This window comes from Heterodontus francisci, chromosome 43 (genome assembly GCF_036365525.1).
Source record: "Heterodontus francisci isolate sHetFra1 chromosome 43, sHetFra1.hap1, whole genome shotgun sequence".
NCBI classification, from domain to species: Eukaryota; Metazoa; Chordata; class Chondrichthyes; order Heterodontiformes; family Heterodontidae; genus Heterodontus; species Heterodontus francisci.
In genome coordinates, this window is record NC_090413.1 from 17,571,511 (window position 1) to 17,599,287 (window position 27,777).

At 44.7% G+C, this 27,777-nt stretch overlaps 1 protein-coding gene across 5 annotated transcripts in view; it reads left to right on the forward strand.

Annotated features, from left to right (window-relative positions):
• Positions 1–27,777, forward strand: part of LOC137355624 (adhesion G protein-coupled receptor E3-like) — a 71,099-nt gene that overhangs the window by 35,208 nt on the left and 8,114 nt on the right. For 3 of the 5 annotated variants that reach the window (XM_068020981.1, XM_068020980.1, XM_068020983.1), the window contains 12 exons: positions 3,442–3,567; positions 4,196–4,348; positions 6,543–6,631; positions 7,906–7,989; positions 8,821–8,998; positions 10,508–10,627; positions 11,191–11,390; positions 12,230–12,400; positions 18,981–19,187; positions 23,210–23,445; positions 26,092–26,158; positions 27,017–27,108. In XM_068020981.1, coding sequence (XP_067877082.1) covers positions 3,442–3,567; positions 4,196–4,348; positions 6,543–6,631; positions 7,906–7,989; positions 8,821–8,998; positions 10,508–10,627; positions 11,191–11,390; positions 12,230–12,400; positions 18,981–19,187; positions 23,210–23,445; positions 26,092–26,158; positions 27,017–27,108 — 1,723 coding nt within the window. The remainder of the gene's footprint in view (positions 1–3,441; positions 3,568–4,195; positions 4,349–6,542; positions 6,632–7,905; positions 7,990–8,820; positions 8,999–10,507; positions 10,628–11,190; positions 11,391–12,229; positions 12,401–18,980; positions 19,188–23,209; positions 23,446–26,091; positions 26,159–27,016; positions 27,109–27,777) is intronic. The other 2 variants (XM_068020982.1, XM_068020984.1) reach the window with 2 other exon arrangements.

Below are 27,777 nucleotides of genomic sequence, written 5' to 3' on the forward strand. Positions count from 1 at the left end.
GCAATTGGCCGAAGGGCAGGTGGGCTGTCTGCCACCTCCCCCACCGGTGGTAAAATACCCGCAGGAGGGTAGGCAACGGGCATAGCACCCCCGGTCATACCACCGGATTTCACAACGCCCGCCTCCCAACCCGCTCCTGGAGACTGGGGGTTGGTGGTGGTGATGGGTGGTGGGTGTAAAGTTCTGACCTAAATCTCTATTGCTGTTGGTATGCTGCTGGGTAGATGGTATCCATGTTGTCATTGAACCACCTGTCACGTCATAGTCCTCAAATCAGCAATCCACTCCATGAGCATCTAGGTGGTTGGGGCCACATTCAAATCTACTGTGATTATAGCTGTTAATTGAAATAACTAATTGTGCTGGTGATAGTTTACTATCTAAAAGAGTACTACAATTAGTTTTTAAATATTCCTGTCTCTAGTTAACATCCTTGATGACATTACTCATCAACCATATTGTGAGGGACTGAAGTTATTTTAACCAGATAGGAATGCCAGACTCCCTTTCCCACAGGGCATTAATGAACCAGGCAGGGTTTTTTTTAATAATAATCCAATTTCTGGTGCCAACTCACATTTCTTGAACTCAGTTTCACAACTTAATGTGAGTGGGATGTGAACACTGCACCTCTGGGTTATTAATCTCAGTACCATAACTACTAGGCTGCTGCCATTAAGTTGACATCAATAAGCTAGGAGAATTACACTCATCACTCTTTACACTGGGCGGCACAGTGGCGCAGTGGCGAGCACCACAGCTCCAGCGACCCGGGTTCAATTCTGGGTACTGCCTGTGCAGAGTTTGCAAGTTCTCCCTGTGACCGTGTGGGTTTTTGCCGGGTGCTCCGGTTTCCTCCCACAGCCAAAGACTTGCAGGTTGTTTGGTAAATTGGCCATTATAAATTGCCCCTAGTATAGGTCGGTGGTAGGGGAATTGTGTGGATGTGGTAGGAATATGGGATTAATGTCGGATTAGTATAAATGGGCAGTTGTTGGTCGGCACAGACTCGGTGGGCCGAAGGGCCTGTTTCAGTGCTGTATCTCTAAATAAATAAATTCCCACTATCCCATGACTTCTTCCTTACATTCGTCAAGTCCGAATTAATTGAAGGGAATCTTGGTCAAGTCAATGGAAGTATCAAGGAAGAGATATTGAAGTTGTTAAGGCAGGATCAAGAACAGCGAATGGTCAAGGAAAGGGGTTATTTTTAATAACACAGTCTTCCAGCTGTGAAATCTGGTGATGAAAAGTGTCTTGGAAATTACATGGGCACAGAAAGGGACCTTCAAGTGTATCAGAGGTCCTACTTAGGACAAACAGAACAAGGTACAACAGCGAAACAGAATCATCGGAGCTTCAGAAAAGCTAATGAGGAATTAGATCCCTCAATCACTGTTTGTGGATGGGGTACGCAGAGAGTCTGAACAACTACCATTTTTATAGAGAAGTTATATACCTCCAGGTTAAATATTATGCTTAGTAGTAGGACTGTCTTATACTGTACAAAACTGTTGTCAAGTCCCAGGTTTTCTTACTGGTCTATGTTGAGTCAGCTGATCTCAGTTAGGGTAGGAGTAAGGATGCTGTCATTAGCCTCAATAACTCTTACAACAGGGAGAGGAAATTCAGCCATGTTTTGCACTTCTGATGTCAATGACCCTTTCTGGAAAGTACCAGTGAGTGAATGCTATGTGAAGACAGTATCAGTCCCTTGCCTCCTACACACCCAGAGTCAACTAACTTGTTAACACTTACTGGTGAAGCTCACACATGGCAGATTGTCATTGGGTTGGGATACTGGATGGGTTTTTGGAAAACGTCACTGGGGAAAGACGAGGAAAAAAAAAATTGGTGACCAGAGGACCTTATCTCCATGTTCTTGATATGAACAGAAGAAATAGAAGCAGGGGCAGGACATTCGACCCCTCAAGCCTGCTCCACTATTTAATAAGATCTTGACTGAACCTCAACCTCTTTCCCACCCAATCCACAACTGTCTTGAGTGCATTCTATGAATTTGTCCTCCAAACTACTTTTGCCGATTTGATTTTCCCAGTCAATATGAAAATTGACGGCTCCCACAATTATTGCATTGCCTTTGTCATATCACCACTATGGTGTTGGTGGTGTTATGTTCCCTGTGATTCAGAAGCTAGAGCTGGACTGAAAGGTGATCAGGAAGTCGAGGTGCTCAGGGTCAATTGTAAGTCTGTTTTGCATTCCAGATATCAATGTGTGCAAGTTACACCCATGTGGCTCCAATGCAATGTGCATCAATTTGCCTGGTTCTTTCAACTGCATCCATAAGAAGGGATTTGTCTCAAACACTGGGAAATCTACCTTTAGATATAAAACACAGACTCAGTGTTGAGGTAAAGAATGTTCTGCTGCAGGAGCAACATACAGAAATTCACCCGTTTTACAGTAAATGCACAAAGTGCTCACAAAGTGCATTCACAATAGATCGAGTACACAGAATCAAGATTAAGATTAAAAATTGCCTTCTCAATCAATGGAAACATATTACAGAGCTATGGGGAAAGAGTGGTGGAGTCAGAAAAATTGAATCACTCTTTTAGAGAGCTGGCACAGGCACGATGGGCTGAATGGCCTCCTTTTGTATTGCAAGATTCTATGATGAATTGTCCTGTGTAGAAATGTATCATTCACACTGGGAGAAAACTAAAATGGACCGTGATGGGTTTGGGGATATAGAAGGCCATTAGAAGACATGAACCCAAGGATGAGAGAACTCAATAATCATTGCTAACAGAAGAAATTATAAATTTGTTTGCACCCCAAAAATACTTTAGGTTTGAATTATCTTCACATAAAGAAATCTAGCTATAAACTCACTTGTGATGTCTCCCCTCAACAATCTGCCGCTTCTCACTGTCTAGCAGGAGGAATGGACAATTGAATGAGAGATTAAATGATGTTTGGCCCCTAATGGGAGACACCACCTTCAGGAGGGGAGAAACATTGGCCCAAAAAGTACCCACTGCCCATGGCAGCTGTACCTTCAGCTGCCAGGATCCTAAGCTTTGAAATTCCCTCCCTAAACTTCCCCACCTCTCTTTGAAGACATTCCTTAAAACTTACCTCTTTGACCAAGGCTTTTGTCATCTTCCCTAATATCTCCTATGTGGATTGGTGTCAAATGCTGTTTGATAACACTCCTGTGAAGCACCTTGGCTCATTTTACTACATTAAAGGTGCTATATAAATAAAAGTTGTTGTTGTCATTGGTAGCTCCTCCCGGCAGGTCACTTGCTGTACACACTGCTGAATGGGGTTAAAGTTCTCTGAGTTTGACTTCTCCAGATACTGAACCACAGTACAAGAGGTAAATGTTATAGGAACCTCTCTTCAGGCAGAAGCTAGGACAGGACTGAGAGATGATCAGACGAAGGATTATAAGACTGATTTTTATTCCAGATATCAATGAGTGTTTGACAAATCCATGTGGCCCAAATCTAACTTACACCAATGTACCGGGGGATTACTACTGCACCTGTAAGGAAGGATTTGTCTTTATCAATCAAACAAAGCTTCAGTGCCAAGGTAAAGACTTCACTTTCCATCAAAGGGAAGCACAAATTATTTTTTAAAAGAGCTTGCATTTATATAGCACCTTTCATGACATCCCAAAGCATTTTACAACTAATGAAGTACTTTTCAAAGTGTTATAATGTAAATGACGCTGCAGCCAATTTATGCACAGCAAGCACTCACAAACAGTAATGTAATAATGACCACATAATCTATTTTAGTGATGTTAATTGAAGGGTAAAGATTGGCCAGAATACCAGGGAGAAGTCCGTAGTGCCATGGGAGCATTTACATTCACCTGAGAGGGCAGACTTGGCCTCGGTTAATGTCTCCTTCAAAAGGAAGCACAACACTCTCTCAGTACTGCACTGAAGTGTCAGCTGAGATAATGTGATCACGTTCCCGGAGTGGGACTTGAACCCACAACCTCTGATTTAGTAGTGAGTGTGTTAGTTTTCAGCCCCAGCTTTACTTATGCCAAGAGAAGTAATTGAGCTGCAATGGTTATATTACAGAGGTATTTCTAGTGCAGCCTGAAACATAATGGAGTAAGTGTCAACAGTCCATATGCTAATTTATTTTCCCTTCCAAGAACTACTCCTGGTTAAAGTTAGTTAAGTCACTTTCTCGTTTATTGCAGATGTTGATGAGTGTTTGAATGCAGAGGAAGCTTGTGGACCCAATGCCAGCTGTAACAATACAGCGGGAGGTTTCTACTGTACCTGTAATGGAGGCTTTGTCTCAACCACTGGCGAACCTGCCTTTACCAATAAAGTAAAGACTCAGTGTCAAGGTAAACACTTTATTCTCCCTCACAGTGAGTCCCAAGATGAGAGTGTTGTGATGTTTTGATCACCCCAAGCCCACACATTTATTTTCCATTTATAGGGTAAGACTTAAATAAACTAACACCATACCATCCATTTATATCCTGCCATTCAGAGTATCTCTGCACCACAATGAGCACTTGAAGGTTGGCTGTATTGATTTCCTGTGCCAGTTCCCACTGAATTTATAGAGTGAGACTAAAGCCCACAGCTTCCTGACTCAGAGGTGGGATTGCTACCCTCTGAGCCACTGCAGAAACGTCAATGGGTTTTCAATGACACACAGAATGATAGTGTTAATGTTCATCAATCTTTTTCTGTATTTGTCCTTCCTGATCTTCTTGAACCTGTGCATATTTGTTTGACATCCATTGCAGCCGATCTGTGTCTGTCCGGTATCTGTGAACCCATTCGGTGCGGTGTAATAAAGATGGCTGATTCAGAACACGCCCCCCTCTCCCACTGTGTCATTAAAAATATTGAAACCTACCCATTGTATTTGGAAAAACTTGACCAAGAGGGGTTAATACAGAATAATTTGTCTGTCTTGATCATTAAAGCTGACGTAGATACTGAGGCCTAGGCTTTCCATTCCCCTCCACTGCCCCTATGTCTATTGGGGAGCATCTCCACAGGGGAGGAGTAGGGACTCTGCTCCTCAATGGAGATGGGACGGTGGTCCACAGGTCCCTGAAGGTGGCAGGACAGGTAGATCGAGTGGAGAAGAAGATATTTGGAATGGTTTCCTTTATTGGCCGATGTATAGAATACAAAAGCAGGGATATAATGCTGGAATTGTATAAAACACTGGGTAGGCTACAGCTGGAGTATTGTGTACAGTTCTGGTCACCACATTACAGGAAGGACATAACTGCTCTGGAGAAAGTACAGAGGAGATTTACAAGAATGTTGCCAGGGCTTGAAAGTTGCAGCTGTGAGGAAAGATTGGATAGGCTAGGGTTGCTTTTCTTAGAACAGAGGAGGCTGAGGGGTGACTTAATTGAGTTGTACAAAATTATGAGGGGCCGAGATAGAGTAGACAGGAAGGACCTGTTTCCCCTAGTGGAGAGGTCAGTTACCAAGGGGCACAGATTTAAGGTGATTGGTAGAAGGATTAGAGGAGATGTGAGGAAACACTTTTGTGGGTGTCTGGAATTCACTGCCCGGATCAGTGGTGGAGGCAGAAACCCTCAACTCATTTAAACAGTACCTGGACCTGCACCCTGAAGTGCTGTAACCTGCAAGGCTACGGACCAGGTGCTGGAAGGTGGGATTAGATTGGGCGGCTAGTTTTTTCAGCTGGAACAGACACAATGGTCTGAATGTCCTCGTTCTGTGCCGTAACCTTTCTATGGTTCTATGGAGATGGGACTCTGGTCCTCCATGGAGATATCCTCTGACCCAGCCAACTTTCTATTCTTGGGGTCTTTAGAAAACCAGATGCAGTCTCCTTGGATTGACTGAGAAGCCTCATTGTTCAGATAATCCAATTTCCTCTTGAATGCTTCGATTGAACTTGCCTCCACCACGCTCTCAGGCAGTGCATTCCAGATCCAAACCACAATGAAAAGGAAGAATTCACACAGCAGGCAAGGCTCAGATCAGCACTCACAGAACCTGCCCACACAGTCACCCAAGAAAAATGAAATCCTCTTTTTCAGGCATCTGGGAGGCAGCCTTTATTGCTATCTGAAAAACTATCTGAAAAGGAAGAATGTGCAGGGCAACAGGGGGAAGGCCAGGGAGTGGCACTCGGTGAATTGCTCCTTCGGAGAGCCAGCACAGACACGACATGCCAAATGACCTCCTTCTGTGCTGTAACCATTCTATAATTGTAATTGTTAAAAGCAGGAGACCTGGGACTAACCGGGCAAATGTTGCACCCAGCTTTCGAACAGTGCAAGTGGCACCAAATATGGCAGAGGTAGTATTTCCTTCATTTGTCTGCCCTTTACATACATCCACTGACATATGGGTAGGTGTTTAAGCTAGCCTTTAGAAGAGATCAGCTCAATTTACAACTGTTTGACAGCAGTTTTACTTGCTGTATATTAGTTCTGCGTCTGTCCTTAGAATCATTTAAATATCTGCACTCGGCAGGCAGGACAATTAAACAAAGTTCCACCCTGCACATGACTAATTGACTCTTTTTCCAACTAGACCTGTCTTTCAACTGTCCTCCTAACTTCCGAAACAAGAACCATTCTGCAGGTGAACTGTGTGGCTCGAACCAGCTGGTATCGGAAGAGGTGGGTAACTTTTTCCAATTTGTCAGGGAAAGACGCAAACCCCTGCTCTCCTCCCCGCGCCCTCTGTAAACTTCAGTTCATCCAAAACTCAGCTGCTTGTATCCTTTAACTTTCACCAGGTCCTGTTCACCCATCACTCCTGTCCTCGCTGATGTATTTTGGCTCCGGTCCAAACTGGCAACACCTCAATTTTAAAATTCTCATCCTTATTTTCAAATCCATCCACAGCCTTGCCCCCCTCCCTGTATTTCTAACCTCCTCTGAGATATCTGCGGCCCTCCAATTCTAGCCTCTTGAGCGTCCCCAATTTTAATCACTCGTCCATTGGCGGCTGTGCCTTCAGTTGCCTGGACACTAAGCTCTGGAATTCACTCCCTAAACGTCTCCACCTCCCTAACACACTTTCCTCCTTTAAGAGGCTCCTTAAAACCTACCTTTCACCAGGCTTTTGATCACCTGTCCTACTATCTCCTCATGTGGCTCAATGTCAAATTTTGTTTGATAAAATTCCTGTGAAACATCTTGGGATCTTTTACTATGTTTACTATGCTTTATGAATGCAAGTTATTGTTGTTTCATTCAAATACAATGGAGAATTGAAAAGGAGTTAGATTGTTGCACGTAACTATCAATGAAAATCAGGAACGGATAGACGGAAAACAGCGAGGTAATGCTAATAATTTGCTGATCCCTAGTGATCAAAGGTATCAGGCCTACAAGCTGAGTACTGTGATGTGCTTGTAAGTGGGAAAACTGCTGAGGCACTTGCGAAATGACCAGATGTTATGGTGCTTTTATAACTAATTTTTGGGATTGGAATCCAATGACTGTTGATTATTCTATAAAATCTGCAGATGAATAGCCTGTACTCTCTGTATATCCATGACTAATTTGTGTCTGTGGTGTCAAACATACTCATGATGACCTGAGCATCTTACTTTGATGGGAGTTGACTCACATTGCCCTGTGGTTACTTCCATGGTAGTGTAACCCAAACCATAACAGTAGTATCCCCTTGTGAACTGGACTGGCTGTGTGTGTCTTTCAAACAGGTGCCTCTTCAATCTTCATTGAATGATCAATTGAAAAGCTGACAAGGTGAGATGAAGTGTGTGGGCGGGGTGGGGGTGGGGGTGAGGGCGAGGGTGTAGGAGTCTTGAATGGAACATGAACACCAATATCGGCCAAGTTGGGCCAAATGGCCTGTTTCTGTGCTGTGAATTTCTCTGCAAACTCGATGTTTGATCCTTGCCTTGTTTTTGTTCCCTCCAAAGCAGATTGCATTTTGCTCAGTTATCAAACCCACCATACTTTTGTCTAGTGAAATATGTGAAGAATCAAATGGATCATTGTCCAAGGTAAGAATCGTCAAATAATTCCATAATATATTGAATTCTGAGTTCTGCCCAATGTCTACTTGTACCATACCAGTGTCCAGCCACTCTGTCATATTGGTTCTCAGTACTTCACTAATCTCTTCCCAAGTCTCTCTTGGCCTTTGCAGATAAATATCACCTTTGTTTATCCATCTTGAGAACTTGTTTTCAGCCCCTTTAGCTTTAGAAACCTTAGTATTGGATTTGCCACTCTCCTCGGCCTCCCAGTGAAATGGTTCAGCTACACCGAGTTTATGAACTTGCCTTTACATTCTGGTCCTTGGTGAAGATTCTCTGAGCGAGAAAGTGGATTCACCTTTGTCCGGTTCTCGGGTGTAAAATGGTCACCGGGCCTGCAAATTCTGGGTCGCAAACTCCTGCTGTCCTGCAGGTAGACCAGGCACTCTGTTTGAAGTGGGGCTATTTAGTTGTCAAGAGCAACTACCTGAAGCATGTTGGGTGACATGCACTGTGAGTCAGGGGTCCAAACCCTGGTTAAGGGACACTGAGGTGAAATTCAGGTCCAAGTGGAGCAGCAAGAACTGTGCTCTGTGATTGGAGCAGCTCATGAGCAGCCGAACCAGCCAGTCTTAAAGGGACTCTGCTCAAGAAATTGCCTTGATGCTTTTTAAAAGTTACCTTTATGAGGCATCTTCCCCTCCTCCAGGCTGCACTCCCCACCCCCATCACCCTCAGGAGTCACCTGCCTCAGGAGTTGGAATTTGTCAGGCCCCAGATGTGTGAATAAATGACGCTGGTCTCAGATTCCATTTTAAGTACGTTCCAATGACCCATAACCTGAATTACCCGCAGAACTTCATTTCATCTGCAAGCGATATTGTCGGCAACGATTCTCTGTGGAATGGTTTGGAGAAGAACAAGCGACTCGGTTTTGCCTCCGAACTGCTGGAGATGGTGGAAGTTGCTGCACTGACTGAAGCACGTCAATCACACAAAGGGCCTGTGACGAAGTTAACAACCCCAAATATCGGTAACCGGGAGGTTCTAGTGACACTGGGTATTAGACGCAGAAACACTCAGCAGTTGGAAGCTCAAAAATTCCTCCATAGCAGGTCCAGAAAAACAGGTCATGTGGACCCTGCCAGAGGTCGTGGAGTCAGTGGAAGGGCACCTCATTTGCCACTTTGGGCACATCCCCAGTACCTGCCTGACCCACTAGTACTGGAGCCTCTGGTGCCCACACTCCTGTGGGCAGGAAGGGGAGTATGTTTCTATTCTTCAGATATCCAAGACACGTGCCTGTCCTGGACCTCACTGATGGGGCCTTGTGTATATTAGTGTGGAGGCCCAGACAGCTCACCTCATAGCAAAGAAGATAGTTTAGAGTGTGGTTATATTGCCAGTGTTGCATCAAGGAGAAAGTAGCAGTACATGACTGAAATTGGTCCCCATTCCTACCCAAAATGCAGTGGTATTCCACCCTCCCCCAACCCAAGGGTCATCTCACAGTACTTTGCCTCGACGCAGCCAGCAGTATATCTCCGAGCCAAGTTAACCAGGTGCTGGAAGGGGACACTTTACCAACTTACCCTGAGCTACATTTAACAAATCTCTTGAAAGGCTGGATGCATCCTGAAAACATCTCAAATCACCAGCCGAGGTCAGAGAACAGAGGGTTTTGTAAACATAGACTAGCAGATCCATCTCCTGATCAGAGAGTGTAGCTGCGAGACTAGCAATAACAGTTTACATAGCACCTTTCATGCCATAAAATATTCTCTTGACTGCTATCAGTCAAAATGTTGACACTGAGACACGTAAGATATCAGGATAGGTGAAAAGAAGCAGGAGGAGAGTGTGGTGGAGAAGCGGAAAGATGTCGGGAGGGAATTCCAGTGCTTGGTAACTAGACAGTTGAAGGCATGGCCACCAATAGAGGGTGAAGTAAATCGGGGATGCACAAGAAGCCCATATTGGAGGAGCACAGAGATCTCAGAGGGTGTTAGGGCTGGAGGAAGTTACACAGATAGGAAGGGGCAAGGCCATGAGAGAAGTGTACATGATCTTACAACACTCCTGCCCTCTGCTTCCATTGACTGCCCTGAACAGTTCCGCAGACTAATGCCCACAGCCCTTGGTGATGGGTCCAATTCAGTTAGAGTCAGGGATAAACCATTTTGCTCCCCAACCTGTTCATCAGTGTTTAAAGATCGTGTTCAATTTTCCTATTGAATTATTAATGATGGTGCTGAATAACAGCAGGTTAAAGATTCCCTTTTATTTCTTCCATTCACAGTCCCATTACCAACATTTGATTTTTGTTCTCCACAATCCCTCATAGTTTGAATAATTCTTTCAATAACAAAGTTGATTCAATCATAGCTATTCCTGTGCATAGGATATTTCCCAAAGACTGGTACTTTTCTCAATGCTACAAAGTGCTGGGTTTGCTGCATGGACTAAGTAACAGCAATGAGGCTGAACTAGCTGAGGAAGTAACGTGACAGACAAGGAGCTATGTGTTTTGTCCATCTCTTAGACATTGACATTCGTCGTATTGGAGTGGAGGACCCGCCCGTGAGTGACAGACTGAGACTACAAGCCGGCATCAACACCATGAGCATCTTTTGGAGGACGGTCACTGGAGGTTACCAATCAGGTGAAACTGACCCATTCAGTTGCGCAGTCACTGGGACAATTGATGGGTTTTTTGCTAGCCCATTTAACCTGTCATAAACACACCATGGTATTTTCAAGGTTTCTATAGCGCCTTTCATGCCCTCAGGATATCTCAAAGTACATTACAGCCAGCACTGGGCTTTTGCAGTGAAGTTACTGTTATAGTGTAAGAATCATGGAGGCCAATTTGCGCACAGCAAGCTCCCACAAACAGCAAGCTGATAATGATTAGATCATCTGTTTTAGTGATGTTGGCCAGGACACCAGGTCTTAGTTTAATTTCTCATTCAAAATACAGCACCTACAGGAGTGCCGCACTCTCTCAGTACTGCACAGGGAGTGTCAGAGTACATTATGTGCCTTCTGGAACAGGACTTGAACCTGTGACCCTTTGACTCAGAGTCAAGAGAGACTCCCCACTGAAGCAGGGCTGACACCTCCATGTACAGCCTGAGAGGAACATTAATCCAGCTAAGTGTTCAATGAATCAGTGTGCTGGGAAGATCCTTCCAGTTTAACCTGTTGTTTTTGATCTGGTGACAGGAACTGCTGCCTTGGCTTTCATTTCCTATAACAACATGGGAGCCATTTTGAATGAGGAGTTGGTAGATGAGGAAAAGGAGGAATCTGGTGAAAAGTCAACGACATTTCAGTTGGTCTCAAAAGTGGTTTCAGCGACGATTGGAAAGAAAAAGGGCCAAACTTTGCTGGAATCCATCAACATCACTTTCAAACACACAAAGGTTGGTGAGAGAATTGGACTAGTTGGGGATCAGACAGATTACCCGTCTCTCCATCTCTCCATCGCCAAGCGGGAAGGGACTCTGCACATGGGTGGCGCGTTTGGTGGCACCCTGCTGTGCCCGTCACCGCTTCGCCATACGACAAGGGCTGACCTTTGACCTTGTTTGGTTGCGTGAACCCATTGGCTGGCAGTCAAGTGAGTGAACCAAACACCATATCTTTCAAAGCTCATTGGGCCTGAGATGTTTCTCTCTCCACAGATGCTGCCTGACCCACTGAGTGTTTTCGTCATTTTCCGTTTCCTATTACTGTTGCTCACTTACCTGCTTTTTCCCCCGTCTGCTGCAGTGTCCATCCAGAGCTGTCCTTTTAAAATATCACACCCTAATATCTATGGAGGTTGCACCCGTTTTACACAAGCTTTAAGACATTGACTCCTCAAGTTAATATGCAGATGTGATGACCCAGGCCATCAGCAGACTCAAAGCTTTCTCCCTAGGTGTACATTTGGTGCAACTACTTTCACCTCCGAGTCTAAAGGTTTAGGTTCAAGACCCACTCCAGAGACTTCAGCACACAATCCAGGCTAACACTCCAGTGCAGTACTGAGGGAGTGCAGCAATGTTGGAGGTGCTGTCTTTTGGATTTGCTGTTAAACTGAGGCTCTGTCTACCTTTTCAGATAGAGGGGAAAGATCCCATGGCACTATTTCGAAAGAGGACAGGTGAATGCTGCTCAGGATCCTGGATTTTCAGAGAAACCTTCTCAGGAGTTTACAGGGTTCACTGGGCGAAGTGTTGGTAGCTGCATCAGATAAATGTTTGTATGTGTTTTACAGGAATATGACCGCGCTGCTGAGCCAGTGTGTACCTACTGGAAGAACACAGCAGAAGCAAGTTATTGGTCTCCCAAAGGCTGCAATCTGCAAGACTCCAATCAAACACACACAACCTGCACATGTTATCACCTCTCCAGCTTCGCCATTTTGGTGGCACAGTTTGATGTTAAGGTATTTCGTTACGTGTACACTCCACTGTTTTTACTTTTTTTTTTATACATTATGTCCCGGAAATCGGATTGAACGTGTAAGGGAGGTTTGCAGCATCCTGTCAAGAGAGTATGTCGATATCAGCAGTGTTTATGATTACATTCCCCCTGTTGGCAAATCTGTAATCCTCTTTCACTTTCAATGTTCTGATCTCTCAAAGCAGTGATTTATGATGGAGTGCAGTCACATAGAACAGAAGAATTTTCCAGTGTGGAATGTGACCCTTTGGCCCATCTCGGCTGTGCCAGCTGTTTGCTAGACTGTGCGTTCTCCATTTCTTTTTATTCTTTCGTGGGATGTGAGCTGGCAAGACCAGCATTTGCTGCCCACCCCTAATTGCCCTTGACAAGGTGGTTTATTGGCTTACCTCTGGTACCAAATCCGTGACCATTGAGTGTTGGCAGGTTTGACCTCATGGGACGTTACAGCTCCCTTGTGCCCGAGCTGAGAATAGCAAACTCAACGCACAGCCAGGGATTGAAACTAGGGATTTCCTTGGTCCGTAGTGCTCAGGACCAAACATTAGGCTGCATTTATCTCTCAAGTGATCCCCAACTGCAAAGATCTGGAATACAAATCCAATGACGATAAGGATGAGGCATTTCCAACCTTTGCCCATATAAGGTGGATGGAATTATCGCACACCATTGCCTGATTCAGTGAGCTGGACAAAGGTAATGGCGGTCTGCCCGTACAGACCACATGTCACGGAGCCGCCGTGATATTCAGCACAGCGGCTCATTTAAATAGTGTGGGTGGACCACCCACCCCGATGACGTGGAGGGGGGTGCAGGTGGTCCGACCCTGGCAATGGCATCAGCCGGCTTTGTGCTGGTGCTGATGCCGTTTTTAAAAGGCTCCGAGCCGTTCCATTCAATTTTAATTTTTAAAGGTAAATGCAGTGAAATAATTTCAATGCATTTAATTTGCCCCTCTCCTACCCCTCCAATAATCATAAAATTAATGATTTGCCCTCTCACCCTGTAAAACACTTCCCCTGCCCACCTGACCTTCTCACCCCTACTCCAACAAAGTACATAAACTTTACACTTTAACCCTTCCCACCGTCCCCTACACCAATGATATTACTTTGACCCCGCTCACCTCACCCCCCCCCCCACACTGAGAAACTTAACCTGCTCCCCCCTCCCCACCAGTGTTCCACCTCCGAACCTCAGATGGGGATCTGAAGGCGCGAGAGTGCCGGCCACCAGCAGCAATATCCCTGCCGGATGGATGGTTGGAGTGAGAAGGTAAACATATCTCTTTATGACCTCGCCCTCTCCGTATTTCTGTAACCTCCTTCAGCTCTACAACCCTCCAAACACTCTACATTACTCCAACCTAGCCTCTTATTCATCCACCACTTCCTTTCATCTGCCATAGGTGGCTGTGCCTGGAGCAATCTCTGCAATTCCCTCCCCAAACCTCTCTGCCTTTCTCTTCATAAAACCCACCTCTTTGACCAACCCTTGGTCATCTATTGTAACTGACTACGCTCCTGTGAATTGCTTAAACACATGATATAAACGAAAGTAATTGAAGATTTGTGTAAAGGGTTTAAACGTCCGCCACAAATTATTAAAAGGGTCACCCCTATTACGATGTTGAGTACAGTGCTGGCCGAGTTTGCCGAAGCAACTTGTGGCCTTAATTAACCAGCTTTGTGGTTGAGTGTGGTGGAGGCTTTAGCCACGTGACCTCAATACTCATCCATTCTGTGCGTCTAACTAGGTACTTGTCTTCCTTGATGTTCAGTAAACGTCCCAAGCGTCCAGTCCTGACGTACGAGTCCGGAACCACTTGTGTAGATCTGACTTCAATCTCGCAGACTCTTCTCCCCGACACCAGAACTAGGAAGGTCATTTATCACAGTCCTACAATTGGAATCTCCTTTGGACTCAACTCACCACCTAGAATTTTCCTTGTAGATCAAATTCCCTGATAATTCCAGCAATACCACGCATCAAGATTGGACAATGTATTCCAAACACTTATTTACATAGATTTTACAGCACACAAACAGGCCATTCGGCCCAACAGGTCACTGCTGGGGTTAATGCTCCACACAAGCCTCCTCCCGTCTACTTCATCTAACCCCATCAACATATCCTTCTATTCTTATCTCCCTGATGTGTTTATCGAGCTTCCCCTTAAATGCATCTCTTCTATTCACCTCAACCACTCCACGTGGTAGCAAGTTCAGCATTGAGGGAGAACAAGGTTTTACACAGAAAGACGGAACCACAAAGCCACAAGCCTCCCTTCAGTGGGAAACATTTTTTCACGCTGAATTACTGCAGAGTGAATCATTGCAGGTTTGGTTCTGTAAAGGACTTCTGTGAGAGATAGGAAGATAGGAACAGGAGTAGATCATTCAGCTTTTCCAGACTGCTCCACCATTCAACTCGATCATGACTGATCTGTACTTCAACATGATTTACCCATGTTAGCCCCATATCACTTGACAACCTTACAAAATAAAAATCTATTGATGTCAGTCTTGAAAGCTTCAATTATCCCCACAATCCACAGCCATTTGGGGAATAGAATTCCAGATTTCCTCGACCCTGTGTGGGAAAAAGTGTTTCCTGATTTCTCTCCTATATGGCCTAGCTCTAATTTTAAGATAATGTCCCCTCGCCCTTGATTCCCCCACCAGAGGAAATCTTTTCTCTGTATCTACCCTAATGAATGCTTTTTAATATTTTAAACATCTCAATCAGATCATCCCTCAATCGTCTATGTTCAAAGGAATACTAGCCAAGTATATGTGACCTGTCCTCATAACTTAACCCTGAATATAATTCTGGTGAATCATTGCCGCACACTTTCCGAGGCTAATATATCCTGCCTAAGTTTTAAAAGTTTGTAAGATACAGAGTACATTACATAAGAACCTAACAAATAGGAGCAGGAGTGAGCTATATAGTCCTTCGAGCCTGCTCCGCCAATCAATAAGATCATGGCTGTTCTGATCTTGGCCTCAATTCCACTTTCTTGCCTGTTCCCTGTAATCCTTGACACCCCTATAATTCAAGAATCTGTCTATCTCATCCTTGAATATACTCCATGGCTCAGCCCCCATTACTTTTTGGGATAGAGAATTCCAAAGATTCATGAACCTCAGAAGAAATTCCTCCTCATTTCTGTCTTAAATGGGAGACCCCATATTCTGAAACTGTGCCCACTCGTTCTAGATTTCCCCACGAGGGGAGACATCCTCTCAGCATTTATCCTGTCAAGGCCACTCAGAATCTTATGTTTTTCAATAAGATCACCTCAGTCTTCTAAACTCCAATGAGTATAGGCCCGACCTGTTCAACCTTCCCCTATAAGACAACCCCTTCATCCCAGGAATAAACCTTGTGAACCTTTTCTGAACTGCTTACAATGCAAGTGTGTCCCTCCTTAAATAAGGAGACCAAAACTGTATGCATTACTCTAGGTGTGGTCATACCAATACCCTGTACAGTTGTAGCAAGACTTCACTACTTTCATATTCCATTCCCCTTGCAATAAAGGCCAACATTCCATTTGCCTTCCTAATTACTTGTTGTACCTGCATGCTAACTTTTTGTGTTTCACATTCAAGGACACCCAGATCCCTCCGCACCTTAGCATTCTGTAATAAAGCCTGGTTACCGACCCGAACCAGACCAAATCTGACTACATGTGTCGGGTTCAGGTCGAGTCAGGTCTGTATTCTACGTCCAGCATTCGGGCTCGGTCAGGTCGGGCTGGACTGTACTGTTTTGTATTGTATTGATTTCATTTTAATCTATGATTTATTTCCTGTTTCATTCATATGTTTGTTATTTTCAGGTCGGGTCAGGCATTTAAAAACAATTAAAGGACTCGGGCTCGGGTCAGGTTTGGGTTGGATGTTACCTGGTCGAGCCAGGCTTTATTCTGTAGTCTCTCTCCATTTAAATAATATTTTTCTTTTCTATTCTTCCTACATAGAAACGTAGAAAATAGGAGCAGGAGCAGGCCATTCGGCCCTTCGAGCCTTCTCCGCCATTCATTACGATCATGGCTGATCATCCAACTCAATAACCTGTTCCCGCTTTCGCCCCATACCCTTTGATCCCTTTAGACCCAGAACTACATCGAACTCCTTCTTGAAAACATACAATGTTTTGGCCTCAACTGCTTTCTGTGGTAGCGAATTCCACAGGCTCACCACTGTCTGGGCGAAGAAATGTCTCCTCATCTCAGTCCTGAAAGGTTTACCCCGTATCCTTAGACTATGACCCCTGGTTCTGGACTCCCCCACCGTTGAGAACATCCTTCCTGCATCTACCCTGTCAAGGCCTGTTAGAATTTTATAGGTTTCTATGAGATCCCCCCTCACTCTTCTGAACTCCAGTGAATATAATCCTAACCGACTCAATCTCTCCTCATATGTCAGACCTGCCATCTCAGGAATCAGTCTGGTAAACCTTCGCTGCACTCCCTCTATAGCAAGAACATCCTTCCTCAGATAAGGAGACCAAAACTGCACACAATATTCAAGGTGTGGCCTCACCAAGGCCCTGTATAATTGCAGTAAGACATCCCTGCTCCTGTACTCGAATCCTCTCGCTATGAAGGCCAACATACCATTTGCCTTTTTTACCTCCTGTTGCACCTGCATGCTTACCTTCAGCGACTGGTGTACGAGAACACCCAGGTACCAAAGGGGATAACCTCATATTTTCCCACATTATGCTCCATCTGCCAAATTTCTGCCCATTCATTTAACCTATCTGTGTCCCTTTTCAGACACTTTGGGCAGAATTTTGTGCTGCCCTTGGAGGTGGGCACAGAGGCGGGGGGGGGGGGGCTTACAAAATGGCAGGGAGCACCATTCCTGATGTTGTCTGGGTCCCTGCCATTTTGTCTGGGGTGAGGAAGGCAAAGGACAGACTTTCTGGCCCAGGCCAATTGAGGCCCCTAAGTAGCCAATTAGGGGACTCTTCCTGCACATTCCACCCACCCCCCCATCTCAATTTTGAAAAAGGAAGTGGGGTCCACTGCCATGGGCAGACAGCATCGGGTAAAACCTGGCAGCTTCCTAGCATGGTCGTTGGGGGTGGGGGGGGGGGGGTTCCTTTAGGGGCAACCCAGGGCCTCTGGAGCGGCCCCACCCTAGCAGCGATCGCCCCCCCCCCCTCCCCCGGAAGACCACCCACTGCACCTTCACCAACACCCACCTGACCTCATTGCCCGGACTGATCTGAATGGCCCTGACAACCCCAACCCCACTTACCTTTCCCGGAGTCTTCACCACTTTTCTGCAGTCTTCAGTACTGCTCCCAGTGGCACTGCCGGTACTGCAGAGCTACTGGTCTTCCAATTTGCCAGCAGCTCATGGAGGTGTGAGCTTGTCCCTTAAAGGAACGGCGTCCCCAGCGGTGGGCAGTTAATTGCCTGCCCACCTTTAAATAACAACAGGGGTCCGACGGAGGGCCGAGGCAGGTTCACCCCCCACCTTCTGGTCCACTTCCAGGATCCTCATCACCAGAATAAAATCCAGTGCTTTGTGTCCTCCTCACAACTTTCCCATCAGCAAATTTGGCTACAACACACTCAGTCCTTTCATCTAAATCATTAATCTAGATTGGGAAAATAGTTAAGGCCCCAACACCAATCCTCATAGCACTCCAATAGTTACAATTTGCCAATCTGAAAATGACCGTTTTATCCAGACTCTCTGATTCCTGTTAGTTAGCCAGTCCTCTATACATGATAATATATTACCCCAACACTATGAGCTCTCATCTTGTGTTGCAACCTTTTATTTGGAACTTTATCAAATGCCTTTTGGAAATCGAAATACACCACATCTACTGGTTCCCCTTTATCCACCCTGCTTGTTACATTCTCAAAGATCTCTAATAGATTAGTCAAACGCAATTTCCCTTTCATATAAACATGTTGACACTGCTTAATTGTATTATGATTTTCTAAATGTCCTGCTACTATGTCCCTAATAATGGATTCTAGGAGTTTTCCAATAACAAACTTCAGGCTAAACTGGCCTATAGTTTCCTGCTTTCTGTCTCCCGCCTTTCCTGAATAGATTTGTTACATTTGCAGTTTGCCAATCCACTGGAATCTTTCCAGAATTGCTACTTACCTTGTGGTCTCCAGGCTTACTCAGAAGGGAAATATATATTTCCTTCCCTTTCAGACGACACCAAACAAGCACTTTAAGGCCCCATTGGTTCTGTTCCAGTTCTGAATTGATTATGTTTGCTTATGCTACTGATTTGCACCAATTCATGGGACGATTTTACCTTTGGGCATGTTCTGCGCCCAATTTGTTGATTGTACATTCGTGGAAATACCAGGCCAATCATTCAATTGGGGTTTTAATCTAGTTAATGAGCGAAACTTTATATAGAGATTCGTGTGGACAGAAACCACCATCTGACAGTTGTTGGAACAGCTCGCTGTCATTTGCAGTTCGGTGATGTCTGAGACAACACCCTTACTTGTCAGTGTCGATATTTCAGCCATTTTTGTATTAAATTCCACTGAGTTCTCTCAATAGGTGTGGACTCATTCTCACCGCATTCTCTCCATCATCACCTACATGGGAATAATCCCATCGCTGATGTGTCTGGGACTCACTATCATCACGTTCACCTTCAGTCCTGAGCTTCGAAGTCCAACCAGTAACATCCACACCAACCTGTGCCTCACTTTGTTCCTGGCTGAGCTGCTGTTTCTCATCGGATTTAACAGAACCAGCAACAAGGTGAGAGGATGTTCGCTGACTGCCCGGGCAGCTTAACACTTAACATGTGATTGATTGAGGAATGGGGATTGCTTCATATATTGGTAAGGTAACACCTCGAATAAATATTTCAGATTCAGCTTTATATAAGTTTCTCCAGTTGATTTTTGACTCACTCCCTGCTGATGTCAACCTTTTCAGTTCTCTGAACCAACAGATGCTGATTTTGTACAATAGTGTAAGAACAGGTGATAACGAATTGTAACCCGTTTCACATCTCTCCCCGTTTTTATTTCCATTTCTGTAGCTGGCTCAGTGTCACCTGTTCTACAATATCACACAAAGTCATATTTTTGCCTTCCAGTTCCTTCTGCATTTTCCTTCATGGTTGCAAACGCAATGTTTGGATAAAAATAGTAAATTCGTAATTACTTTCAAAACTGCGTTATACAAAATATTAAATACCTCGTGTTTTTAGGATGGGAGTTTTAGTCTCAAAGACCAAGGAATAGAAATCTGAACAAAAGAGAAACTAATTTACACCTTTCCTTTTTTACCAAATGCCTCTGGTTCAGTATTTAGCGATATTAACAGAGCATGCTTCGATAGACATTTTTAAGTATTGCTGAAAACAGAGACATTTTCTCACAGCTTTTCGTCTTGCACTCATCAAGACAACTCACAAGAATACCAATGGAAAGGAAAGCAACACATTTAGAAATTTGTTGCTTTCCCTCACCTTGATATTTTTGCCGATTGTCCTGATGAGTGTAAGATGAAAAGCTTGACAAAATGTCTCTGTTTTCAGCAATCCTCAAGTTCTGTTCAACCAAATGACTATTTGTAGAAATGTTTAAATGATGTGCTTTTAGCTTAAACTCCATCCAAACTTAGTCTTACAGTCCTTCAGCAACAACAAAAACTTGTATTTATATAGTGTCTTTAACATAATAAAATGCTCCAAGGTGTTTATAGGAGTGTTGTAAAACAAAATTTGAAACTGCCACATAAGGAGATATTAAGGCAGATGGCCAAAAGCTTGGTCAAAGAGGTAGGTTTTAACAAGGAAAGCGAGGTAGAGAGGCCGAGTGATTGAGAGAAGGAATTCCAGAGCTTAGGGTCCAGGCAGCTTGAAGGCACGGCCACCAGTGGTGGAGCAATTAAAATCAGGGATGCTCACCAGGCCAGAATTGGAGGAGCGCAGTTATCTTGGAAGGTTGTGGGGCTGGAGAAGATTACAGAGATAGGTAGAGGCAAGGCTGTGGAGGGATTTGAAAATGAAGATAAGAATTTTAGAATCACAGCAGGAGCCAATATAGGCCAACAAGCACAGGGGTGAGAAGTGAAATGAACTTGGCGCGCGTTAGGACACAAACAGCAGAGTTTTGGATGACCTCCAGTTTAGAGAGGGTAGAATGTAGGAGACCAGCCAGGAGTGCATTGGAATAGCTAAGTCTAGAGGTAACAAAAGCATAGGTGAGGGTTTCAGCAGCAGATAAGATGAAGGAGGGCAAAGTCGGGCAATGTTACGGAGGTGGAGATAGGCAATCGTACTCATAGTGCGGACGTGTGATCGAAAGTTCAACTCGGGGTCAAATATGACACCTAAGTTGCAAACAGTCTGGTTCAACCCCAGATAATTGCCCTGGAGACAGATGGAGTTGGTAGCTGGGGAATGGACTTTGTAGCAGGGACCGAATACAATGGTTTCAGTCTTCCCAATATTTAATTGGAGGAAATTTCTGCTCATCCTGGATGTCGGATAAGCAAACTGATAATTTAGAGATGGAGAAGGATTCGAGAGAGGTGGTGGTGAGGTAGAGCTGAGTGTCACCAGTTTACATATGGAACCTGACGTGCTTTAAGATGATGTTGCCGAGGGTCAGCATGTAGATGAGAAATAGGAGGGGTCCAAGGATAGATCCTTGGGGGAGACCAGAGGTAACAGTGTGGCAGTGGGAAGAGACGCCTTCCCACAATTGTCATTGCTCTTATTTTTTGAACCAATTGAGGTAAATGCAGCACTTTGAATATATATTAACAATATTTGGTTTGTGTACAATTCTGTTTGAAAACTGCGGGGGTGGATTTTCCTATTTGGGAATTGGGTGCATTTCATAGAGAAGTATTACATGCGTATTGGGCAGCAAATCTGATTTCCCTTCCATTTAGTTTAATGATTAGAAAATTGGGCTGCTTGAATTACAGCACCGAACCTCCCCACCTGATTTTAACTCGACTCACTCACCCATGAGATGCTTTCGATCCGACCTCTAAGGATAATTTCTATCCCCTGGTGTTTAGATGATGTAGAATTCATGAAGTGAAAAGTAAATTAGTATTTCACTGCTGGTTCTCTATATCTCCATCTCCATTGCTCTGCCTCTGCATTGTGTCTTTGATGCATCGGTGCAGACTCGATGGGCCGAAGGGCCTCTTCTGCACTGTATTATTCTGTGATTCTGTGATTCTGAAGTGTTCATGTGTGGATAGGAATCAGCAACATTGCACAATCATCAATATTCACCCAAATGATCAAAGTTTTTGACAGGGTTTATCGACAGTGAGAAACTATTACATCTGGTGAAGGAGAGTTCAGATCGGAGGGCATAAATTTAAAATGAGAGCTAGGCCATTCAGAGGTGACGACAGGAAGCATTCCTTCATGCCAAGGGCAGTGGACATTTGGATCTCTCTCCACCAGACATCTGTTACGGCTGGGGATCAATTGAAAATTTCAAAACTGAGATTGATAGGTTTTTGTTAGGAGATATTAAGGGATATGGAACCAAGATGGGAAAATGGGATTAAAACACAGATCAACTATGATCTAATTGAATGAGAGAACAAAGTAGAGATGTTGAATTGTTTATTGCTGTTCCTATGTCATACTGTTCAATATAAATTAATGTTAAGGTTCTGCTACTGATAGAAACACTTCGAGGCAAAGTGCAGTGATGTCAAGAGGTCTTTTTTTTATTCTTTCATGGGATGTGGGTGTCGCTGGCAAGGCCAGCATTTGTTGTCCATCACTAATTGCCCTTGAGAAGGTGGTGGTGAGCTTCCTTCTTGAACCGCTACAGTCCATGTGGTGTAGGTACATCCACAGTGCTGGTGGGAAGGGAGTTCCGGGTTTTTGACCCAGCGACAGTTAAGGAATAGCAATATAGTTCCAAGTCAGGATGCTGTGTGGCTTGGAGATGTACTTGCAGATAATGGTCTTCCCATGCATCTGCTGTCCTTTTCCTTCTAGTTGGTAGTCGTCACAAGTTTGGAAGGTGCTGTTGAAGGAGCTTTGGTGAGTTGCTGCAGTGCATCTTGTAGATGGTACACACTGCTGCCACTGTGTGCAGGTGGCGGAGGGAGTGAATGCTGAATGTGATGAACGGGGTGCCAATCAAGCAGACTGCTTTGTCCTGAATGGTGTTGAACTTCTTAAGTGTTGTTGCAGCTGCGCTCATCCAAGCAAGTGGAGAGTATTCCATCCTCAATCCTGAATTATGCCTTGTAGATGGTGGACAGGCTTTGGAGAGTCAGGCGATGGGTTACTCATCACAGAATTCCCAGCCTCTGACCTGCTCTTGTAGCCACAGTATTTATGTGGCTGATCCAGTTCAGTTTCTGGTCAATGGTAACCCCCAGGACATCGATGGTAGGGAATTCAGTGATGATAATGCTGTTGAATGTTAAGGGCAGATGGTTAGATTCTCTCTTGTTGGAGATGGTCTTTGCCTAGCTTGAACGGCGTGAATGTGAATTCCACTTAGCAGCCCAAGCCTGAATGATGTGCAGGTCTTGCTGCATGTGAACATGTATTTAGCATCTCTAGCCCTGGTGCTTCTGGGGCTGTTTAACAATCAATGTTAAATTTTGAGCATTCCTTGGTACATTCCAAAATATATATCAAATTTACCATTAATAAATGTAACAGAACTTTCCAGAACATTTTGTCTGACAAGCCCATTGTCATTGAGACATTGACAACAACCCTTTAACCCATAATCCAGTGGTGACCAAGTTTCTAAACCCTGTTTCTGTTCCAGATTCTGTGTGGAATCATTGCTGGGTCTCTACATTACCTCTTTCTGGCTGCTTTCACCTGGACGTGTTTGGAAGGGGTGCAGCTTTACCTCCTGGTCAGGAATATGAAGAAAGTAAAGGCTTCCCATTTGCACTACATAAGAAGGAGATACATGTACCCATGTGGTTATGGAGTAGCTGCACTGATATTGGTGATTGCAGTATCAATAAATCCCCAAGGATATGGATCATCGACACAGTAAGCTCTCTAAAATTATCAGCTGTACCTCTGTCTATCTATTATCCTTGTTTAGCTCTTTATATTCAGGTGGGTATCTAATATGTCAGGAAAAGAGTGTTTTAGTCTCCAATTCAACCTTCTGGGAGATCTAGACTGACCCATCTTTTTCCAATGGCTGCGTTTGCTGACAACGCAACCACTAGGTGGTGCAGTACCAGCACATGCGCCAATGCAGCTACATCCACTGAAACGTCATTGTCTGCACAGTCTCAGGCAGCTGCCAGTAATAAAGATGGTGCTGCTCAATTTGTCACAAAAAGCAAACGCAGCCATAAACCCAAATCCCCACAGTGGCTGTGATCGCCGCCTCCATCCCATCCCCAACAGTACCCCACTCCCTCCTGCCATCGCGCTTCTCTTCACCGCTCCCTCCTGCGCCCGTCTGCTCACAGCTCGGGAAATTGAAAGCGGCAATTGAAGTGGGATGGTAGGAGGGAGCGGGCTACTGTTAGGAGGAATGGAGCCAATGATCGTGACTATTGAGGGATGATGACGTCATTGCGTGATGACATTAGCGCGTGCATGCGCGAATTCATACTGGCAAGCTGGCAAATGTTCGCACGCACTGATGACGTCAGCGATCACTCTGTGCATGCTCTGCGTTGCAAGAGTCACTTTGTTTTCCAATATAGAATGCAGGCTCATTCTTTGTAGAAATACTTCTCACTTACCCAATTCCAGAGAGCCTGGGTGCATGTTGGAAGAGTCAAGGCCCCCTGGTGCTTGCAGAGGTAATACTGGGGTTTAGCCACTCTAAGGAGCACAGTCCACCAGAGCAGATGGCTGGTCAGACACATGCTTTTTGTACAGTTAGGATTGGTCTGCACATTAGGCTTTGTGTTTACTTGGAAACTTGGAGCTGAGTGGGATGAATCCCAGTCCCCAGTAACAGCTCTACACCTCCATGAGTGAGTCAGGCAGTTGGCTGAGGTGCTGTTCTGAGGACCTGCCTGACCCATGACCAAGGATCAATGAACCTGCCACAGAGGATTGACGAGCGGTCAACAACTTCCATCAACAGGCATGTGTCATCCTGGTGCTGTCTTGATCCCTAGTAGTCTTCACCTTCCTCTTCCATAAAGTAGGATTGTAGAATCATACGGCACAGAAGGAGGCCATTCAGCCCACTGCGCCTGTGCTGGCTCATTGAAAGAGCTATCCAATTAGTCCCACTCCTTTGCTCTTTTCTCATAGCCTTGCATGTGTCTTCTTTTCAATTATTTATCTAATTTATTTTTAATAGATACGATTAATTCTGCTTCCACCACCTTCCAGATCACAACTCGCTGCAAAAAAAAATTTCTCCTCATCTCCTCTCGGGTACTTTTGACAATTATCTTAAATTTGGATCCTCTGGTTACCAGCTCTTCTACCAGTGGAAGCAGTATCTCAGACTAAATGTGGGAAGAATGAAGACATTGTCCTCGATCCCCACCACAAATGCCATTCCCTAGCGACCGACTCCATCCCTCTCCCTGGCAACTGTCCAGGGCTGAACCAGACTGTTCACAATCCTGGTGCTGTACTTGACCCCGGAATGAGCTTCTGACCACGTATCCGTGCCATCACTAAGAATGCTTATTTCCACCTCCATAACATTGCCCATCTCTGCCCCTGTCTCAGCTCATCTGCTGTTGAAACTCTCATCCATGCCTTTGTTACATTTCAATGCAATCCTGGCCAGCCTCCCATCTTCCATCCTGCATAAACCTCAGCTCATTCAAAACACTGCAGCTTGTGTCCTAACTTGCAGCAAGTCTCATTCACCCATCACTCCTGAGCTGACGGACCTACATTAGCTTCTAGTTAAGCTTAAAATTCTCATCCTTGTTTTCAAATCCCTCCATGGTTTTGCCCCTCGCTATCTCTGTAAACCCCTCCAGCTGGTTCCACATTCTCACCAACTCCTGCAATCTGGCCTTCTCACCTGACTTTCCGAGTTGCCCTTCCTGGAAGGGCAGGCCATGTTATCAAGGGACACTGGCACTGAATCAGCCCTCAGATTGGTTTGGGTTACATGAAACTGTCCCAATAGAGATGGCTGGTTAATGTTAATATGTGTCTGACAGTCCTTTTAAACTGATCTCCTTTAGACTGCTGCCTAAGTAGAACAGTCACACCATCCACCAGGTATCAATGATTTGCCTCAGAGTTAACTCTGTTCAACCCTTCCCAACCACTTAAGAAGAAAGAAATTGCATCCAACTAGCAGCTTTCACATCCTCAGGGCATCCCAGTGTATCACAGACAATTAAGTTCTTTTCATTGGAATCATTGGTGTAATGTCGTGAACTGTGGCAACCGATTGTCCCTCAAACAATGGAAAAAATTTAGTGATGTTGGTTGAGGGAGAAATGTTAGCCAAGACATCGGGGAGAACCCCCCCCCACCCCCTGCTCTTCTTAAAAATAGTGCCATGGGATCTTTTACAACCATCAGAGATAGCATACAGGACCTCAATTTAACATCACATCAGAAGGACAGCACTTGCGTCAGTATTAGCAAGGCTTGAACTCGCAAGCTGCTGATTCAGAGCTGAGGTGGTCAACTACTAACCCAAGGCTAACATTGCCCTGACACCATTGTTTTCTGTTTCTATCACAGTTGTTGGCTGAAGACGGAAGACGGCTTTCTGTGGAGCTTCCTGGGTCCAGTTGCTCTCATCGTTATGGTAATCACTTTTTATAAATATTGGGACCTGTGCTTGATTTATAATTGGCTCGATCCATTTTAAAATGAACATCACCACCTCTCGGCCATCCAGCATGTTTGTGTATGCATGCGTGTGTGTTAGATGGAGGATTAAATTGCTTCTGAATTTCCCTTTCTGTTCTGAAGTGCTCTGTCACAGAGTGCAGATCACAGGCCTCCCCTTGTGTCCTGTGCTGTACAGACTATAATTCATTGAAATACTCCCTGGTTATACAGGGCTAGGAGCCAGGGTACAGCACCTGCCGGTATATGGAAAATGTTTAAGTGCCTGGAATTCACATTTTTGGCCCCATTGCTCCTGTAAAACAAGTTAGACTACAACATTACAATAATTATATTGCAAATTAGACTTTTATATATAATAATGCTCAATGTTACAAATTTAATCTCAAAAGTTCTTAAAGTTTGATCTTTATTCTCAATGCTGTCCGATCTGGGGATTAAAGATTAGGGCTGAGAATTTCTTTGGGGATTCACTGATCTCCTGAAATGACTCTGGCAGAAGGTGAGCACAATCCTTGGAAAAATGGCATCTGGAGCCATTTTTAGCCATTGACATAATTTGTCCCATGGTTCCATCCATCTCCCGCCTGGGAACCAACCCCCCCAAACACCCCCCTGCCCCCCACCCCCAGCCCCCCACAGAAATTCCAGGCAGAGGTGTTCCTTTCTCCCACAGTTTCTGTCTACCCTCATCATAGGTCGAACTCGGTATCAAATCCCATCGACCTCCTATTGCCGATTCTTCATCTGGTTTGCTGCTAAACAGCTCAGCTAAGTGCCTTGAACTGAATTCCTGATTCTGATTGTGCTGCAGATCAACATGATTCTGTTCCTTACAATCCTCTGGATATTGAGGGACCAACTTCAGAACTTAAATCCTGAAGTATCAAAGATTAAAGACATGAGGTAAGTTTTCTTTTTAAAAAGGAAAGGAATTGCCTTTCACTACCTTAATACGTCCTAAAGTGCTTTACAGTCAGTGAAGTACAATGAAGTGTAGACACTGTTGCAATGTAGGAAACAGGCAATTTCCACACAGCAAGCTCCCACAAACAGCAATGTGATAATGACCACATAATCTATTTTTAGTGATGTTATTTGAAGGATAATTGCTGGCGAGCAGGAGAATTCACTGCTCTTCTTCGAATTAATGGTCTACGATCTTTTATATCCACCCGAGGGAACAGATGGGGGCTCGGTTTAGCATTGTATCCGACAGATGGAAAGGTTGAAGTACCAAATATTGTTAGAATCAGTTGATATTGACAGGAACTAACTGGCTGTGGTCTGTACCAACCATTCTATCCATTCATGTGAGTAGACAGGAAAAGAGAAGCAAAGTCTTCCCTGACAAAGTGTTGGCCAGTCTCAAAAATGCCACGTCCTGGGAATAATCTGTTTCTAGGAACATCGGAATGTAAGAGCAGGAGTAGGCCATTCAGCCCATCGAGCCTGCTCCGCCATTCAATTAGATAATCTACCTCAATGCCACTTTCCTGCGCTATCTCCGTATCCCTTGATGTCGTTAGTACCCCGATATCCATTGATTTCTGTCTTGAACATGCTCAATGAACA